The sequence below is a fragment of the Tasmannia lanceolata genome, unplaced genomic scaffold, assembly GCF_043159265.1.
Source record: "Tasmannia lanceolata isolate RefF3 unplaced genomic scaffold, GAP_Taslan_0.1 ptg000007l, whole genome shotgun sequence".
Classification (NCBI taxonomy): domain Eukaryota; kingdom Viridiplantae; phylum Streptophyta; class Magnoliopsida; order Canellales; family Winteraceae; genus Tasmannia; species Tasmannia lanceolata.
This window is the reverse complement of record NW_027518684.1, coordinates 10,642,499-10,663,425: the sequence shown is the minus strand read 5'-3', so window position 1 is coordinate 10,663,425 and position 20,927 is coordinate 10,642,499. Positions and strand designations below refer to the sequence as shown.

General features: G+C 38.4%; 1 protein-coding gene across 2 annotated transcripts; it reads right to left on the bottom strand.

Annotated features, from left to right (window-relative positions):
- Positions 1–4,068: 4,068 nt before the first annotated feature.
- LOC143881849 (uncharacterized) lies at positions 4,069–16,203 on the bottom strand. Of its 2 annotated transcripts, none has more exons than XM_077385156.1 (16): positions 15,971–16,203; positions 14,281–14,800; positions 13,148–13,391; positions 12,449–12,726; positions 11,536–11,721; positions 10,531–11,304; positions 10,122–10,216; positions 9,957–10,019; positions 9,786–9,874; positions 9,590–9,655; positions 8,359–9,066; positions 7,785–7,859; positions 7,407–7,477; positions 7,270–7,327; positions 5,632–5,905; positions 4,069–5,089 (listed from the first exon to the last, which is right to left on the bottom strand). In XM_077385156.1, exons 2-16 carry the CDS (start codon positions 14,697–14,699, stop codon positions 4,389–4,391), a joined length of 4,101 nt encoding a protein of 1,366 aa, XP_077241271.1. In that variant the 5' UTR covers positions 14,700–14,800; positions 15,971–16,203; the 3' UTR covers positions 4,069–4,388. The 2 variants fall into 2 exon arrangements, with proteins under 2 accessions (XP_077241271.1, XP_077241272.1); XM_077385157.1 differs by having other exon boundaries at positions 13,154–13,391.
- Positions 16,204–20,927: the final 4,724 nt, after the last annotated feature.

Sequence of the window (20,927 nt, the reverse complement as noted above, 5' to 3'; positions counted from 1 at the left end):
CTATGATTATGCGCAACTAATTTATGCGATTTACACAAATCTCGTCTCCATCACAGCTATCACAACAATATTAGTATCTCCAAAAATCTCGACTCAGTCACAGATATCGTAACATGGCTCTCATACCTGCTGTTAAGATAATTTCTAGTTGATTGAAATTAACTTTAAAATATAGACAAAATGATGCAAAATGTAACTAAAAAGAGAGCAGGGTTTGACCGATTCAAAGATCATCCATCTCCTTAATGGAATTCAGCTTGCTTCATTAACTGTTTCTCTCTTTTTTACAAAGAGAAGTCGAACCTCATTTCTCCAACAAAATAGGAAACTTATTTTGCCTTCAAGGTGAGGATCTTTTGTGCGGGGCGGGGATGGGGATTAGATATTCCCCGCGGAGCGGGGGCGGGGATTCCCCGCCATCCTCGAAGCAGGGACGGGGTATTTTCCTTCCTACAGGGACGCGGAATGCAACATCCGGCCCGCCCCGCCCCATTGCCAACCCTACGCACACTTCTCCAATTCGTCCAGAATATGCAGGATTAGAAAGTCCGGCATTTCTATGAGATGCTCCTCCGGAACCCGCTCCAAGCTGCTAGAGATTTTTCCATCAGCGATCCTCTTTTCCACTTGCCGGATACCAACGATTTTATTAGCTTCCCAATTCAGCCTCCTCAAATCCCTTTCTTCAGCCAAAAGGAATTTAAAGAAAGAATGCGCAAAAAGTGGCGATTGGGTTTCCCTGACCTCACTTGACCCAGTGAGACGAGTTAAGGTGAAAGGGCAGTCCTGAGCATCTAGTCTAAAAATGTCCCACTGCTTCCGAAGCAGATCATCGGCTATCTCTTTGGGCAAAGGGTCCATGATAGAGGCCCTTTCTTCATCATAAGACATCGCTTTAATCCTCCTAAGGATGTTTTCTACAATCAGTACCTCTATGGATAAGCGTCTCCTCCTTCCATCGGAGAAGGCAGATGGGCTACTAGAGTCGCCTTGATCCTCCATTCTCAAAAGAGTGACTTAGATGTCCAGAACTAAAATCAACCAGGAGACCAAAAAACGCCCAAAGAAACAAACAAATGAAGTCGAGAAGCTCACTCGCTGATATGCCGAACAGAAATAATAAAAACCTAAAAGTGACCGTACAGCTATCCGCTATCCGCTACTCGAGACCTAAAAAAATTAAACCTATGCGATAGAACCAATGAGTCCCACCTCAAAAGACTAAATAATAAATAAGGACGAGACGGGACAAGCCAAACAGAAATAAGGTCAAATCTACCTACAAAAGGGATAGAAATTTGTCTTAACCCCTACAAGGTTCCAGAAGCCAACCCTAGATGTAAGACGGAGGATCAGGGCCCACCCTGACTAAAGGATTTGAACCAAGATGGCCCTCATCATCAAACCACTTAACTTTTCGCTTAGGGGCAAGGGAAGCCAGCGCCTCGGGCTCCACCTACGGGCTCTCCTGACTTAAGGGCCTGCCAAGCCCAGGCATAAAACATGATTCAAAACCCACATTGGGCAGAGCGCCAGAGATGGGAGATTTGAAATTTGAAAGCAGGCGAGGAATGGAAGAGAAATCGGGGGCCCGACTCAGCCCCACAACCGGGACCGAAGCCGAACGGGCAACAGGCAACCGCCGAGCCAAGGAGGCAGATGGCCCAGAAGTTGCAGATCAAACAGAAGGCTCAAAAATTTCAATTCCAATTCTGTAGACAAGGTTCAAGACTCTAATTCTAACACAGGAGTCTGAGAAGGACCTCCGAGGGGCTTGAATTTTTGCCGACACAAAGCTCATGCATTGCTGGTGATTCCCCTCCATCTTTATTTCCAGTACCCGACCAAAGAGGCTTCCTATCGCCTCCACCGTTGAAACGGCCCAAGCATGTAAAGGGATACCATAGAATTTAACCCAAAGGGCTTCCTCACTTTGAATAAATTCCTTATTCCAGTTAGTGAGCGAGCGTATGTGAGGTTCCAAAAACTCTTGACTACTAGACAGAACCTTAACAGCTGCAGTTCTGATTCAAACATAAAAAGGATTTCCTCATCCGACAAGATACAAGGGCACTGCAAGGATGGGATATTCCAACTCTTTTGAGCCCAAAGCCAAATTTCCTCTAGGGAACCAGAAGGGCTCTTTCTTGTCCCAATCAGGCAGGCTTTTAGGGTCTTCATTCGTACATCCACTTCCTTCCACGAGATACACAAGATCGAAGAACCTTCAGACCTATGAGAGATGGAGCCAGAGTCAGGCCATAAGTCGCTCTCAGCTAGGGCCAAGTCCGGATCTAGGGAACGGCCAAAAGGCCGTGGCACCCATCTAGAAGGAAATTTGTTCCAGCGACAGCTTTTCCTCCATTCGAAATTGAGATACCGTCAGGGGGAGCAATACCAGTTCCCATTACTTGCTTTTTGATTTCTTCTATGATCAAACCCCTTCCTTCCCACCAACAAGTTCCTTGTGGTTTGATACTTTGATTACATATTCTGCATTTTTTTCTCCAACTGAAGTTCTGGTACTGGCAATGGTGACACTGCCAATCCTCCCGCCATTTGTTCATTTTTTTTTCAATAGCGCAATCCCAGATATGGCATGTTCTTGATTTCATTTTCACTTTTTTGTTTTTTCCTCTTGTTGAGTGTTTCTTTTTGTTTTACTTGGGCCAATATGAGATTTCATGAATTTTCTTTTAGCAATTCCTGCCTTTATAAATGACTAGTATAGCTCAAAAAGTTAAATAATGAAAACCATGACCTGGATAGAGAACTCAAACCAACCATAAGGGTTATCAGTCCATATACAAACAAGAGCACCCCTCCCCCGAACCCAAAACCCACCCACACCCACACCAAGACACACCAAAAAAATTCCATGACATGGATAAAGAACTAAAACCAACAGTAAGGGATATCAGCCCATACATAAATAAGAGCCCACAACCTAAAAGAATGTTCGACTCCATATCGTAGTAAATATTGTCATCTCAAACAGCAAAAAAAAGGAAACAGGTAACTAAAAGAGCTAGCATATAATCGATGACATACGAATTAGAATGCCTTGGAAAAAGTTGAAAAGTAGAAAGTAAAATCAACAACAAACAAGTAACTAAATACCTCAGGATATGCTTTCCTCGCAGCGCCATTTCAAACCTGTTAATGCTTCGAGAGATAATGGAGCATCTACTTGGCAGTTAATTTGGAGGAGAAATCCCAGGTCAAGCGCCACCCTGTTGATGCAATGATATCAAATTACTTTACCTAAGAATCGGGAGAATATCAATTATTGAAAATGTAGGCTCGGGCTGTTATAGAAAAGCACCTGGTTTAAGAAAAGACGTGTAAAATAAGTGAGACGCCAGAGCCTTGAAAATCTTCATTAACCACGTCCCTTTCTGGTATTAAAAGATAGTTTAGATGACCCTGCCAAACCACCATTAGCACAAAGGAAGAAAAAAAACTTTCCTTGCCAACCCTTCAGCCTTATTTCTTTCATTTCAACTGTAGAAAGCAAGGACCAGACCACCTGAGCTTCGACTTCTAAGATCTCCTCTAACCAAATATCAGCTGACAAAATCTTTCTCCTTGTTGAACCCACATGACTACATTTAGCAAGCCGTCAAAATCCATGGAGGCTCAATTGTGGTCCTAGCAAACATCATTGCCTAGAAAAGAGCCAACACCAAGGCACTGGCTACATCCCAAACATCGTGACCTCAACGAAGAATAACAAGAGACAAAAAAAAGGATATAACTTAAAAGACTCCCTGAAACTCCAATGGAACCTGCCAAATCAGAGTTGCCTTATTTATCATAAGATGACGAAACTCAAAGTTGCCTTGCTGTGAAACTAAGTCTATCAAACCTGGAGAGAATGAACACACAAAAACAAATCCCTACAGAAATTCAACTCTACCATTCAGACATTAAAAGAAGCACACTAAATCTTAGAAACGTAAAATATCTTCGACTATTGTCCTAAAGACACTTCTGTGCAAGAGAAGTGGATTTCGGCACATACGAACAAGAGTTTCATAACTGCACTTAATTATATCAGAAAGAAGGAATATTAACTTGCTCAATTGCATTTAGTGTAAATTAATGATCAAATAGGCAATAACCCATCAATTAATTGCAATTTACAACATGTTGCCACCATGTGGCTGTACCACTCAGACCTTAAGATTCCTCAAGAAATGAAATGGTATAAACAAGTTGGCTCTTTCAATAATTTCTTTAAAGAAGCATACAAAAGAATGGACTACTCTAATTACAAGTTCTAACTCGCACATGATAGAGATGGATCATTTAGCCGTATCTTTACAACGGCTTTAGCATTCTTATCTAGGCTCTGAATCACGCACAGGATTTTAAGCAGGCTGTCCTCAAATGATCATATTCAGGTCGTCCATAGGAATTTCTAGGCCCATGCCGCCCATCAAATCCTGCTCTTGCAACCCATCATCATCAAAGTTCAACCAAGAACTAAAATCTTGACCATCTATTCCAGGCAACGGCAAGTTTGTTAAGTCAATGGGTTCCTCAATTTCTTTAGATGAACCCTGAGCAACATTACCAGAGGACACCAAACCCACTTTTCCATTTGCTTTGCTACTTAAGTGGGTCCCTGTTTCACGGGATTCCCTCGCCGAAGGCAATATGGCATCTGTTGCTTCTGAAAACCTGCCAAGAAGACCATTGCCTGAAGTGGACAGTTGAGCTGTCTTTTGCTTAGGCTTTGTTTTAGTTTTACGTTCACCCTTGAAATTGCCTATTGGACGGCCAGCTTTAGCACCAGAACTTCTTGCCGGTACATCTTTGTTCTGATCCCTATCTCTCTCACTCCTCTTTCCTTTCGCTCCACCAGAGAGTGTGTTGCCGACAAGAGTTGATGTGACCCTTGAAACCGATACGCCAACATCATCAAGCAATACTTCCCTTTTCTTCCCTCTGTTTGACAATGGTTCTTGTTTAGCAAAAGTTTGGTCTGATGAGTGACTGACAGCCTGAAATGCATCTGATGAACTCCTCTCAAATTTGCCACTGATAGATCCATGTCTCTCAACTGCACTTGAAACAACACCACCTGCCACAGCAGATAGAAAAGTGTGTATTTATACAGTTAAAAAGAGTAAAAACAGAGATCCACACCAAGCATATGTGATAAATTATAGGGGTGCAACTCGGGTCGGGTTGGGTGTGGTTCAGGTCAGGTTCGGGTTCGGGTTTGGGTTTTCCTAACCCGGGTTGACTTCAGGCCGGGGTCGGGTTGAGGATTTGCGCAACCCGACCCAAGTGAAACCCGACAATTTTTTATTTTAGTTTTTGTAACCCTAAAAAGTCGGGTTGGGTCGGGTTGGAAAAAAGGGTTCCTTGGGTTGGATCGGGTTGAACCTCATCGGGTTGGATCTCAGGTCGGGTCAGGTTCAGGTTGAGTAAATGGTTCCTCGGGTCGGGTTCAGGTTGGCCTCAACCCGACCCGTGTTGCAGCCCTAATAAATTACGAATACATGTAAGAAAAAAATGGTAATCAACTTGCTAAGATAGGCATTCAAAAAAACCAACTTACTGAGATATTCAGCGAGATAATGGACAAATAGTGGTGCATGAGCATTGAAAGTTGAATACCTGATGCCCTTGATTCTGGTTGGCAATTATGAACTTCAGAATAGGGATTTGCAGCCTCCCCAGCACCAATACGATCAACAAATTTCGAATCACTGGCGTAGAGAGGTGCAGAGGAAATCACATCCCACAATGCAGGCTCACTGAAACAGCTCTTACCGGTATCCTCAAACTTACAACATCTAGCAAGAGCCCGCTTAACAAAAGCCAAGGCAGCTTGTTTTGAGACTTTATTGACTCCACTCTTATTCTTTGAAGCGTTATTTCCTCTACAAGCCTGTCAAAACAGACAGGTGCTTAAAGGGTAACCATGCTTATTCCATTTGAAACATTTAAAGAATTCATCGAACAAAAACATCCACCTAAAACAATAATCATTTTGCTCCTCTTTATTTGCAAATGCTAAAAAGTATGTATGAGTGCTCAACATGAAAACTACAACTTGCCCCACAGATTCATAATTGGATATTGGTGCTAAAGTTGTTAGACACATGATTCTGTCTGTTTGGGTTCAATTTTTTGTTCATAAGAGTGCCCAGTGATTCCAATTCATGAGGTTTGGTCCACTGTCATTTTGTTAAATTCAAGGCACTTATTCATCAAGTTCACAGGCTCTATTCATTCATTCATGAGTACAATTCATTAGTTCATGGATATAATCCCTAGGTTTTAGTCCCAGATCAGTTTGGCCAAAAGACTTTGCTGGAATACATGTAGCAAATTAGCATTTAACAAATGAAAAAAAAAATACAGCAACCGGTTTTTTTCATTAGCCAGTGGACCTAATTAATTAATGAATTTAGCAACCTAATAACAAGTTTAGAAAAAAACTACAAACTAACTAGTAAAATTAACAAACCCACCGCCAAATCTTAGCAGGCTCAGCGTAATGAATTTCTTGATTTTTACCAAATAGCAAGTTGATTTATGTTGAACGCGAACCAGTTAGCAGGTTTTTTCATTAGCCAGTGGACCTAATTAATTAATGAATTTAGCAACCAAATAACAAGTGGACTTTTACTTGATGAAATTCATCACATTGTGTAGAATGTCATAACGGTCTCCAGATATTCATAGGGACTAATAATGTAAGCTGATACATGTCCAAATTATAGTAAAACAAGTTCAATTAAGTTATTAGCTTATGGAAATGGTGTTAGGTGTGCACTACCTTCTGGGGTAACGAACTCTTTTCAAACCACTATATGGTTTCTACATAAATGTTAGATGCTTCCATAAACACCAAGGAAAAAAGGAAAAGGAAAAAGACAGAAAGAAACTACATATTCCAGGTGTCTTCTGAGTAGTTCCAAAATAAGTCTTAGAAGAATATTTCATTATAAAAAAAAGACCAAAATAATTGATTGGCTAATCATTCCACCCCATGGGTAAAATGCCCTTCATGACCTGTGCATTCTATTTTATTTTTTTAATAAATGGTTATATTCTACATTGCTTTTATGCCATACAAGTAATAGCTTACTTACTAAATAAAAGAAGTTGACCATATTGAAATTTGGTAGACACAGTTAAATAAGCACCGATCATGATCAATATTTAGACCAAAAAACATCAATTCTCTGCCTAATCAGCATTCAACTTTTAAAAATGTAAATAATGCATGATGAAAGAAATATTTACCATATACTTTTTGTAAGCCATCTCAACAAGTTTGTTCATAGCAAGCTGCTCAAGATACCTGAAAATTAAACTGCTTAAGGTATGTCTATATTATTAAGTTAAAACATCTAACTTGAGAAACATGTGGAAAATTCTACCTTTCTTCCATCTCTCTTCCTTTTTTAACGGCTTTCTCTAATTTGCATAACTGCACTTTCTTTTTGCTCACCTATCAAATCAGTAGAGGATCAATAAACTACAAAAGTTTCTCCAAGAGAGGGGAAAAAAAGGAAAAATATCCAATATAATGTCAAAACATTACAGTCGCTCAAAAGAAATAAGCAAATATTTCCTTAAATCTATGACATAATTGTTGGATGATATCAAATGAATGGATTGGAGTGGCAAACTACTCAACCTTAAATGATCTGATAATGGAAGCAATTTTTGGGAGGATCAGACATTCCTTTTAACTACCGAATTTGTTTCCTGAAAGAGTTTACCCAATAAACTGTGGAAAAGAAATATTACAAAACCTGTTGGTAGAGCCTCTTCTTGAGTTCTGAGATATCTTTATTGATCTCTTCATCTTCTCCCTCTGTTAGATCGGGCTGGAACAGGACAAAAAACAGATCGAATTAATCTGCAAGAGCCACTTCAAAACTTGAAGAGAGATATTGTCCAGAAAAGGTGTATCGCCATTTCATTAAATGCTAAATGTCCAACAATATGGATAGTAAAAACTTAGGCGATAAAATTTTAAGAAATAGGTAGAAGGATTCACAATCAAATTGACAGGTGTGCTGAAAAGATAAGGCATGATATCTCAAGTATGAAGAAACATATCTAAATGATGTATATGAAATTTAAACATAACTAACAAAGAAACATAGGTTGAATGCAGATTATAAAGCTATTTAAAGAGTTACATAAGATATAAAATATAAACAAGAAGCTAATGGTAGATTTTTTTTACCACCATTTCAATAAAAAAAATTCAATTCAATTAAAGCTGCAAAAATATTTTAAAGAAAACAAAAGGCATCTCATGTAAAAAGAAAATAAACACGGGCTTCATAATATGAATGATTATCTAATATAGAGCCCTACCACTGTCTCCGGGAATAAGCCAATACTTTGAAGCTCCAGTAAGATCCTATCGTCCAGACACATCTGCTCATAATGACATGTCGAAGATGAAATGCTAGAAAAATTGCTATGCACCTGTTGCGACTGATCTAAATGGTTCTGCCCAAACTCAGTAACAACCCCAACTTCTGAGTGTCCCAAAGACTCATCCTCTTGCCACAGATCATCACTATACAAAAGATTACGAATGTTAGGACTCCTAAAATTGTTGTTAGGACTCCTAAAATTGTTGGAGGCAATACTTCCATCACAAGAAAAACTGTCCAAAGGACAATGCCTCTGAGTCTTAAGATCCACTTCTGACTCGATCTCAGATTCCATCTTGTCGGCATCTTTTGGGTCATTATCAATGTAACTGGATGTGCCACAAGGAGAGTCGTCGCTCATATACTGAAATAAGGCATCTTTTCGTTCACTTGTGAGGTCAAATTCTTCAGTTTCATCTTCTACAATGAATGCCTCTAATAGTCTTTGGGACAGAGGAATAATCTTCTCAAACCATCTCTCACATTCCAGCTTTCCACATAACATTTCAGCATCACATGACTCATCAACTAAACTCGCTGTTCTACCAGATTGGTTTAGTCCAATTCCATTTGGTTGACTTCCTTGTCTTTCACAAATAAGAGGAGCTTGAGTTGATGGCATTGCTTTGTGCACAAATTCTCCCTGGAAAAAGTGGACATTCAAAATTACTAAGGAGAAACATCCATTGACCATATTACAATTACAGGAAGCTATTGCTTAATTATGTAAAGCTTTTCTTCTGAAATTCAATCAGAAGTGACACTGGTATCATTCACATAGGTAAAAACTTTTGAACAATCTGAAGTCGTGCTTGCTTCCCATAGGGTGGGAAACGCGCTTCCCATTCTCAGGAAACGTGTTTCCCAATATCATAGAACGCGATTCCAGGTAATTACAAAACATGATTCCCATTTTCATAAAATGCGCTTCCCACGAATCCGATACGCATTTCCCAACAATTGGGGAATCAAGTCGATTCCCGATTCGGAAAGTCTTGAGGAAACGCGATTCCCACTTCTAAGGGGTGTTTCCTGCTTCCTTGGTCAAAACTACAAGAAATCCGAATTCCACTGATGATATAATACTAGGGCCCAGAAAGATAAACCAAACTGTTCCAAACAACCAACAGATGTTGCTAAATCAGCAGAAAGCCAATATACAATACCGTTTCATTGTGATCAGCACCAGACAGGTGACATAAACTTCTATCAAACTCCTCCACAAAACTTATCTGATTAAAGGTCAATACAAAAAAATTTAAGCATCTGAAAGAAAGATTTTAGAAAAAAAATAGTGATGCAACAAAAGTTTTGAGCAGCTCAGGAATCATGTATATGGTATAAGTAGATCATGATCGTTACATGTTGCTTCAAGTAGTCAATGTCGTCTGAGTTGACAAAAGCAAATATCGGTTCCATTCTCTTCCAGAAAGAACCAGAACAGGCATCATCTGCAGGCACAACTAAAATTCTCACTCCAATCATAAATAAACATACTCAGAATGAAAAGGCAGAAAAGAAAAAGATACACACAACTGGCATTAGGAGCAGAATTAGCAGCTGCTAATAGTTCTTCATGATCATCGTCCGATTCACCTGAAAATAAAAATAAGTGAAAAAAAACATATTTTCAATTATGCGTAAGTGAAAGTCACCAAATTTATTCAGTTGAAAATTGATAAGTTATCAGAACAGTACCAGTGAATTCTGAGGAAACACTGTTTACAGCGTGTCCAGGCCGAGCAAAAGCCTTCCGGTCCGACAGCTTTTTTGCAGGTGGCCGACCAGACTTACTGAATCAAAGAAACAAAATATGATCAAGCATTAGTGGAGTTTGTGCCAGAAGGTACATCCCAAGGTTTTAAATTTCGGTTTTGGTTTCGGCTGAAAGCCGGGGAAAAAAAGAATTAATTTTTTATTTCGAAATTTCAGGAAAATAGTATATTTTTGAAAAAAAAATCATTTTCCTGAAATTTCAGCGGAAATTTCGAGTTCGGAGGATTTCGGTTTCAGTCCCAACCGAAATCATAAATTTCGGTATTTCGGCGGAAATTTAAAACCATGGTACAGCCACATTTCAGTTAGAAGAACATTTTAGATTGAACACCTTTCACTCTTATCAGAACCAGGCTTAGTGCTCCGAAGCGGCTTTGTTGTGGCGGAGTTTTCCAACTTTTCTCTTGGTAAAGGCATACATGCTCTTGACTGTGCTGAAACTCTTCCACTCCTTCCTTGCCTCCTCACGCCATCTCCAATTTCATCTTTAATAAGGGATTTCTTCTTGTTAGGTAACATAAAAGTTGAAACCTTCTGAACTGCATTCACAGCCCTCTCCTCTATCTCACCATTATCCATCCCCTTATCCTTGGACTTGTAGTCACCAGCTCCTGATCCCTCACTTTCTGATAATCCAGCTGGAGATGGAACATTATCAAGTTTCAGTTTAAACTGCTGTGTGTTATTAGAGATACCCCTGGAAAGTAGATGTCCGGGTCCCTCAGTGGCAGTTAATCTAGCTCCAATATCGGAAGCTGGAAAGCCTTCGGATGGTATATGTGCTTCTTCATGGTTAGAGACAGGAGAAACTAGATTTGTTCGTCTTGTGCGAGAGATCTTTTGTGGGCGCTGACCAACCCACTGAGCTACCGGGGGTGAAGATGATCCTGTAGGCATAGGACGCTTGCGATTGTTTGCCCCACTCACGGGCTGGATTTTATTTGAGCATGGAGCCTGCTCCCATCCATCAAGAGTTCCCGATGTTTTAGGGAAGTTAGACGATGAGTTCACCAGCATACCTGACCCAGTTCGAGGGGCCCTAGAAGCCTTTCCTTTCATCACCGGAGTAGGACCTCCTACCTGGTTGTCCTCCCAGAGATTTATCCTGGACATCAGGGTGACAGATATATCATTATGGGTTGATGGAACTTTTGGCCTCTGTGGTTACTAGATGTAATAGATATGCCATTATCATTCACCCTAAATGAAAATGTGAACAGATTGAACAATAATCTCACTCACCCCACTTGCAATGAAATTCTTATTTTACCACATAAGCCACAGTAACACTACAAAATCTCGAAAATATGCCAAAAGGCCACAAGTGTAGACATACTTATTGTTTCCCTTGGTTATAGCTCTGTCCTTATCGAATCCAGCAGCACGATCCCTTCTGTCATTAGGAAGAGAGACGATGTCCTGGTCATTCCTGGGTGTAGCTCGAGCACTTGAACTAGTAGGTAGAGAACTACTATCCAACTTGTTAATTCCAGCTCCAATAGTTCCATTGGAAGCTCCTGATCTGCAAGAGATGCAAAGTAAATAACAGCAGTGAAATCAGGTTTCACTTCTACAGCCAGAAAAGAAAAGGTATATCAAAAGATCTACTCAATTGTTTAATTCGACCATCTTGGTCGTTGGGGCTTCAACAAGGAAATGACGACCTGGTTTTCCCAAATTTTTGTAACAAACTTGATCTTAATTTCATCTCAGAAGTTTGTAAGCTCTCTAATAATCTCACAGGGGAAATAGGAAATAATAGAAAGAAAGAACAGATAAAACAAAAACATTCAATGATCTATGTTTCAGTTTTCCATAATAGGCAAAAGTGGTTGAAACATATTACAAAAACTGTAAGAATCCATAGTAATAAAAAATATATATTGATCTTTCAAGGTGGCAAACTAACTCTCGAGTCAATCTATGCCAAACAACATTACTCAATGACTTAATTCAATGTTGCTCAAAATATCATAAGTTTCCTCTAAAGTTTAAATAGTTAATCAATTTCCAAAGTTACAAAACGGCAACTTATGAATAAAGACAAGAACAGGCAAGTTTCACCTTCACGCAATCGCCCACAGACAGAAGCTAATCTGGAATCAATTAGTATTCAACATACTTTGATGCACTAAACTCATAGAACATTCTTACTGATTTCTTTCAGCAATCGCATGATACGGAACTGTGTTAAAAATAATAATAAATAAACACACAAATAAATTGAAAAGAAAAGAAAAAAAGTTTACCTGAATCCATGGCCTTCAGAAGATCGTGATCGTGATTCATTATTAAGCCTCTGCTGCATTCCACGTTTGATCTCACGATCACCATCCATGGTTCTAGTAACAACTGCACCCACAGAACGCTTCCTTGTCATTTTTTTCTCCCACCCATCACCTCCAGTAGGCAATCCGCGGATCTTGTCTTCAACCTGCAGTGAAACCCCATTGCTAGCCCTAGGCATATCTTTATCCTTGTCTATGAGCAACCCTGGCCTTGACAAGGCAGCACTACGCCCTTCTGACTGAAATAGATAAGAAAAAAAGATTCACTTCCAATGAAAAAAATGATTAGAAATTCAAAACGGTTTCATTGAACTATCAATAAACGACAACTAAAAAGGAACGGGAATTGTTCCTTGCTATTTGAACTAATAAAGGTACAACTACAGTTTCAATCTATTGAACTAATAGAAAAGTTTCCAATTTTGATCCCCAAAATTAGATAAGGTAGTGTTCTTGCATTAAAGATAAAATATAAAATACAACAAAACGAGGAATAAATATAGGACTGCCAAAAGTAAGTAAAATAAAATCCTTAAACATGGAAATCCTTCCCGAACAAACTAAAGAACATCAGCAAAAAAAAAAGTTGGTCAAATGCTCATATACAATTATTAGGAATTTTTTTAAAGATCAAACCTCAGGAAATTTTCAAATACAAACCCGTACTTCCGCCACTGATGTTCGAACACGCTTATTCGGAACAGCATTCTTAGTCCTGTCCTCAAGTCTTTGAGTTACAAGGTCTGAAAGGTTTTGATTAATCTGACTTCCCATCTTCAACATGTTTGCCGCAGTTGATCTTTCACTTGATGGGACCTCGTTTCGTTGTCGCTTCCTTGATAAAAGGATGTGGCGGTACTTATCCAATTTGCCTATGGACTCATCCAACATTTTTGCTCTATCCCTGATGAAAGAGATTTATACCTTCAGGACTCAAGATTGGTGAGTGATTAGTGCTTTGGTGAGTCTATAAGAAACTAATTCCAGCATTTGAGAATCTAGGAGTATAGGTTTATTCAATATGCCTGGGCTCAGGCAATGGTTATATTTGCTTGACATTATTTATACATTTAGGGGATGTTTGACAACCATGAATAAACATTCCATGGAATATTTGTGGGCCCAATTGTGACAGAGAAACGGAGGGAGGGGGAGAGACTTGAGAGGGCAGGCGTGGAGAGAGCATGAGAATTACATAAAAAGAGTGGAAAAATACGCTACTTCTTCCTGTTTTCCAGGGGCTTTTCATGCCCCCATCACTCCCACGCTCTCAAGTCGTTCCATCTCCACCCATCTCTTACAACTGGAGCCACTAATATTCCGTGGAATATTTTTCCATTGTTTCCAAATATGCCCTTAATCATGGTTTTAAATTTCAGCCGAAATCCGAAATTTTGGTCCGAAATTTTTGGATTTCTGAAAATTTCGATTGCGGTTTGGATTTCGGCCGAATGTTGGTCATTTTGACCGAAATTGTAAAAGTTTTGGACGAAATGACCGAAATTTGGAAGAAAAATATATCCGGTTACGGTATTTATATGTTTACAGGCAAATATATGAATTTCAATACGATTAGGTGTATTTAAAAGTGTGAAAAACCAAAATCTGCCCTCTTTTGTAAAAAAAAATGGAACAGGTATGGCATGGGCATTGGTGCCGTGAATTGTGAACAAATACAAAGCAAGTGATATGTACATGGTACTTCCGCAACTTATAGAGATATAATTCATCTAACAAGTCAGGAACACATTCAAAATGCTATTCAATGAGAAATGACAAAAAAGAAAAATTACCTGGCCTTGATAGAGGTGTCTAAGACACTTGCTTTGAAGCGTTTGAGATCCTCTGTTGCCACTGGGGGAAGAGGCTTTGAATGAACACCCCCGAAAGAATGATCTTCCAGTGTGGTTCCAAGAGAAACACCTAAAGCCCTCCTTAGCTCTCCAGAACGGGTAAACTTCTGATCACTCATCGAGAACTGCTCCAACATTAGGTTCTGGGCCAAGGGCGGCATTTCCATTGACAGGGCCCCACCTCGGGATGTGCCTGAACCAGAAACTAGCATTCGATTCTCAGTGCTCTCACGAAAGCTTCCAGACCTGTCCAAATTAGCACCGGCATGGGTTCCCCGCTGCCCATTCGGATAGGTGCCAGTGAAAGACGATCCCTCTGGACTGCTCGAAGCCAACTCAAACCTTGTGCTTCCTGCCATTGCTTAAAACAATTCATAACAACTCATAACCATGTGTGACTTCTATGCTACAACCTCAATCCGTCTAGATTGCTCAAGCATTTATCCTGGATATGGCAACCCTGCCATAAAAACCCCACAAAGAAGAGATGAGCTACAAAACATGGGAGACACACTATATACTAATGCGTTATATATAGGGCATAATGATCTACAAGCACCTTAAGTACAAGAAATTTGGGACAGATATAGTGATTTAACCGCCTTACATTCTATAAACAAACAATACGACAAAGAACATCCAACAATTAAAATGATCATTAATTGCCATTCATCTGCTAACCAATTTTTTCATTGCAAATGATACGCACAAAAGTTAGTGTTACTGATTGTAGAGCTAGATAAAAGTCACCAGCCCAGAAGCCAATGGATAAATTAAATGATGCAATGGGAAAGAAAGAAAAAAGAAAATAAAGTCACACAATGCTAACAGTAAGGCCCTGTTTGGATTGCAAGAAAACATTTATGATGGAATATTTTTTCTCTGGAAATTTTTTTTCTTTCCACAATTTAGTGGGAAATAATATGATAATGGTTAATATAGAGGAATATTATCATAAATTGAAGTTCCCTCTAAATAAAAAATGAACAAGGCTGATTCAAGTTAATTTTTTCATAGGTTAAAAAAGTAAGCAATTTTACAAATTTTTTTTTCCTTTTCCAAACTTTTTCACAAAATTCTAGCAATCCAAACTAAGCCTAAAAGTATCTAATAAGCGAGAATTATCAACTCAAAGACAGTGCAGATTTCGAGATGAAACATAGCAAATGAGACTCCAACATTGATTAAAAAATTAACCACAAAAAGAAAAGGTTCAGTTAAACAAATGTAAAGCAGAATCAGACCATTCAAAAAACAAATCTAAAGCAGAATCAGACCAAAGTAACTGAAAACAATTTAACAAAAATAGCAAAACAAAACAGAAATTACTGAAACTTCTTCAAATTAAAAAATAAAACAGTTCAACGAATAAAAATCAAGGCAAATAATCAAAGTCAATCTCAAGAATCGTCATACAATAGAGAGCACTAAATTTAAATTAAAAAACGAGTTCAGATGAATGAAAACAACCTAGACGAAGTGAAATTCGAGAATTATGGCCTACAAGCTCGAAGAATTTCCAAACCCTAGCATTTCTCAAAACCCTAGGGTTTCTCTCTGGAATTTCGCCCTAACACAAGAAAATAAGATCGAATTCAAGAACGAAACCGTTAATAAGGAACGAACTTACCCGTATTACCCGATCGGATCAGATCGGAAAATCAGACGTTCGAAAATGAAAAAAAAAAATATCTGAGAGTTTCCCCCTTTTTTTTTTGTTTTTTCCTCCGCGGGGTTTTCTCGGTGTGGAAAAAAAAAAAAAAAAGGTCGCAAAGTGTTCTAATTGAACATCGAAAAGAAGAGAGAGAATATCAAAGGGGTGAAATGAAAGTCGCTAAATTTGGGGGTAATTTTTTAGCCCTTGGGGGGCTTTTCTTTCCTTGTATAGGCAATCTCCTCTATTTTAGCAGGGGATTCAAAGGTGTAGTTAATGGATGTATTCTTTCACGTGGGATTATTTGGGCCGAATTTGGGCTGTGGTATTGTCAGGACTAGGAAGTTGTTAGTGTTACACTTTGTTTGTGGTCTAGTTTTGGATGGTATTAATGAACTAATTAAGTTACAATGACCATCTAATTTCATCAGCTAAGTAGGAAATGGAAATTAAAGAACAAAAATGTATGAACGTATAATAGCCAAAAATGGTGTTCTATTTTGACTATTGTTGACTAATTTTGAACATGAGTTGACTCCTGTTGAGATGTTTGACTTGGCAATGAGTATGGCTTCTGTGCTTTTTTACTTGGGACAGCCCCCTCTACTGTAAAAGAGTAGTCATAAATACAAAAGAAGGGGTTGTCCCAAGTAAAAAATGGAGGGCTAATCTATCACTACATCTGGAACGTTGGATTTTTTGTTGTTTCACTGATTCTGACCACTCCACAACTTAAAAAGTGACTTCTAGTTCCTATTTGATCCATGCTATCCGTGGTTGTACAATGGTGGGCCCTACCCTATGTATAGATGGTGGGTCCATCCATGGGTATAAAATGGTAAGCCCCAACCCAGCAAAACATGATGTGGAAAAATTGTGGGCCCTATCTAATGCATGGGTTTTGTAGGAGATGGTAGGCCCCGTCCCATCGAAAAACATGAGGTGTAAAATGGTGGGTCTCATTCATGCTATGCATGAGGTGTAACAAAACTCCATGGGAAAAAAAAATCCAAGGTCTAGTAGGCTGTAGGCTAGCAACTTTTCTTAAAAACAAGGAAATTTTTCAATTTTTGAAAATAATTTCCATGGAAAATGAGTTTGCAAAATGCTAAAAACTTTGTTTTCTATTCTCTGTAAAAAAATTCCAATAAAAAATTCTAAAGCTCTGTTTCTTTCAACGTAAAATTGGCGTAGAGCAAATTTTGCACCCATAACTTTAAAGTAGGTATAAATTTTGTTTTATGCCCATTTTACGTTGAAAGAATCGGAGCCTACGGAAAGAATTTCTAATCAGATTTTCCATGTATAAAATGTCCAGTAAAAATGTTCCATAGAACAAAATTTTAACCATAAAATGTTATGGGCATGGTTTTAAATTTCCATCGAAACCAATAAGAAATGACTAAAATATTTCTGTTACCATCCTCCCCGAAATGAAATCTCGATGGTTTCGTTACGCTTCATTATTTCCGTTGGAATTTCAATCGAAATTTCCAAAATTCGAACGAAATAGTAGAAACGACGAAAATGGAAAGATGTTATGATTTACTGGAAAAAAAAATCATAATCCAGGTGTTTCTTCCTACTTTTCCATGTATTTTTTCTACAAAACCCAGTTTTGAAAAATCCTAAAAAGTTTGGAATTTTATTTGAATAATTCTGTTTTGGAAAACTCTATACAGTTTGGGATTTTTTCTTTAAAAAGTGTTTCTTTAATTTGTTTATAACACGCCATATTTTTCAATTTATAATATTTCCAGTTTTTACTAAGGTCCTGTTTTTCAACCATTGATATATTGTATTTATGGATAAGTTCCCATTCGGATGTAAATGGTGCAAACAGTAGTTCCAATACCTATTGCAATGGTAGAAAAACGTTTAAGATTTTTATTTTTTGTCAATATGGTTTGTGGGCTCATCCTGATTGAATCGAAGATGGGCCCACTTTTCATTTCAGGGTGAAGATTAGCAAAAATTTCAAATTTCAAAAGCTAAGTACCATACAAATGAAGAGTCCTTGACTAAGCACATAAATGGGATGTGCTTTTTGTAAGCCATTTTACTTTACATTCCATTTCACTTTGTTATTGCAGAGAATGATATGTGGTAGGTAGCATCATTGAACAACACAAAAAGTAATCGTATCTTATACATGAGATGTCAAATCGACGTGAGACCAATAATACCTCGTAACTCCACGTGGTATTGACATAGGGTTGAAGTCCTTGAAGGGAAGATTGGTCATTGTACTTTCTTATACTTCATTGCATTATAATTTTTTATTAACTTTAGTGTTCCAATATGTGCAACAACACATGTCGCCAGGTGTCGATGTGATTAAGACATTATGGATGGCTTTCTTGCAATGCGATGATTTCTAAGTATGCATTCGTGTTTATTATGACATTTTCCAAAGTTTTGTTTTTAAATTTCATCATTTGCATATGTTTCCATATGTTTTTGTCATTTTACAAGATACTTTTGCTGAGTCCAACTGAAACCATAGTATTTTTTTTTTGTGCTAGCTAAAATTGGAACCGAAATTTAAAACCTTGGTTATAGGTGCACAATCATTTTTTATGACGGGGCGAACTCAACTTGTTTTACCTTTTTAATTGGCTCCTCAGAGTTTTCGGGAATTGTAATAGCCTTTGAGAACTAGTTAAACAACGTAAAACTAGGAGAGTTCACCACATTTATCAAAACGTTGTAGCATGGATATCTAACCCTGCTAGCTAAAACTACAACGACTGTGTTGGTTGCTCGGTAGAGAAAGAGAATGTACGAAAGTATGTGAAGCTTTGGTCCGGTGATAATAACTCTCCTGATGTACATAAATGCACCTCGTATTTCCAGTTCATCTGTCTATTCACGAGAAATATTTTCATAATATTTTAAAAAAACCCACTTAAAATGAAAACAACATTTTTATTTTCTTATTTTTATTTTCATTGACTGTTTCCCCTCGTGTCGTGTTTCTTCCATCTTCCCTTCAATAACCTAAAGCCCTAACTCTATACAACATGAGTAAGATAGAGGGCATTTTGATGGGATGGTCCAATTCGAAATATATCATGGTCGGAGTGGGATGAAATCACTTCGAAAAAAAATAGGATATGGCCATTGAGGTATCAAAACAAATCGTGATCAAGACATAGGAGGGAGGATCCGATCCAAAGTGGCAATGCCTCAAAGTCGCTAAAACACAACCTTTGCATGCGACTAATTTCTTTGTTCATCCTATATCGTTAGTAGAATTCACTAGAGCATGTACTATCCAACCCAATGGGCGATACCCTTCCATTTTCCAGGGTAATGTCTCTTCAAAGACTCATTACAGCCCCATGAATCTCAAGTTCTCTACTCCTTCATGAGATCATCCATCCCGATATCACCATCCATGTCATCCTAAGGACATGTTCGGTAACGCTTCTCACCCTCTCTGGTAAAATCGGACGGAAATGGATTAATGAGAATCTACGGAAGCGACTCTGGCTCGCTCCACACAATCTCTTCCTTTACTCACGCAAAAAACTAAAACGGTGCAAACAGGCTAGGCAGGTATTATGCATCATAATCACACAAAAAGCGTAGGTGTTATACTTATACCACAATAGTCATAATATCTACCTAGACACAATCAAGATGTACCATATATATGCACGAAAGAGGAGGAATCAGATCTTACCGAAAAAGAACCACATAAAATAGAGGATGGGGTATTAAAGACGGCTTCAAGTCCTCATGCCATTGATCGAAATACCACTGCAGTACCAAGGTGCACCCAAAGATATCGCTAATCACCCCAAACAAAACTTTGGCAGATGGCGGCGTATTGAAGAGCACCTCCTTTTCTCAAGTACTTGGGATGCAGATCTCAGGGAAACATGTACGAAGATAACAGAAAGAAGAAAAAGGAAAGGAAATCAATAAGGATCAAGAACCTTATGGCTCTAATACCATGTAAACTGAAAGAGAAAGGAAGAAAGGTTGAGAGAGACGCAGGGCCTAAGCGGCTGAAAGAGGGAGAAAGAGATTGATGTATTAGGGTTTCGAGAGAGGTTAGCATATATATACAGACGTATTAGGGTTTCTAGAGAGGTTAGCATATATACTATGCTAACCTAACAATGAAATGACAAGAGTATCCAAAACTAAATCAATGTACATTCTTAAAATGGCTCAAAATTTGCAATGCTCTTTCCTAAAATATATATTTTTAGCCCCACTTATGTCTTGTGTATGTGATGAGATCCATTGAACTGAATGGCCATCCGAACACGAATGACAACACCTTGCTGGGATGATCCTAAGCCATTGATCCATCAAGCCTTTTTTAGGTTTTATTCACGATTTTTTATTATTATTATATATCTCTGTGTTGGATGTCCTCTCGGGGTGATATCAAAACCACAAGGGATGCTTCATGATGCTCTTCAGAAATTGACGATATTTATTTGACATGTATACCCACCCAAGAAATGGCACCCAAAAACTCATTGCGATGAGAGAGTTACGGTCCTTTTTTAAAGACCGAGCGAAATGTCACCCAAAATTAAAACCTCCATAACTCTCCCATTTTAAGTCCAAAAGTCCCCCAACAAAAATAAAATAAAATGGTATTATCCCATTTTCACCTTGAATTGGTCAAAATATACAAAATTTCTTACTTTTTGTGGACAACTAAATCTAGTAATAGGAGTTTATGATTCATGGCTGACTGGTATTGCATACCATCCCTAACTCTTCTTCGGAAGGCTTTGCCAGAATAACAGAGCAAATACAAATATTAATGGCACAACAAAGCAAAAATGCATTCATCGTCGTTAATATGTGTTGCCCGCACGGTAATTGTGGCCTCTTGGGAGAATCGATGATTGCATGTTTGATGCACTACTAGTATTCATACGAGAATTTGAAACTGGCTAGTAGT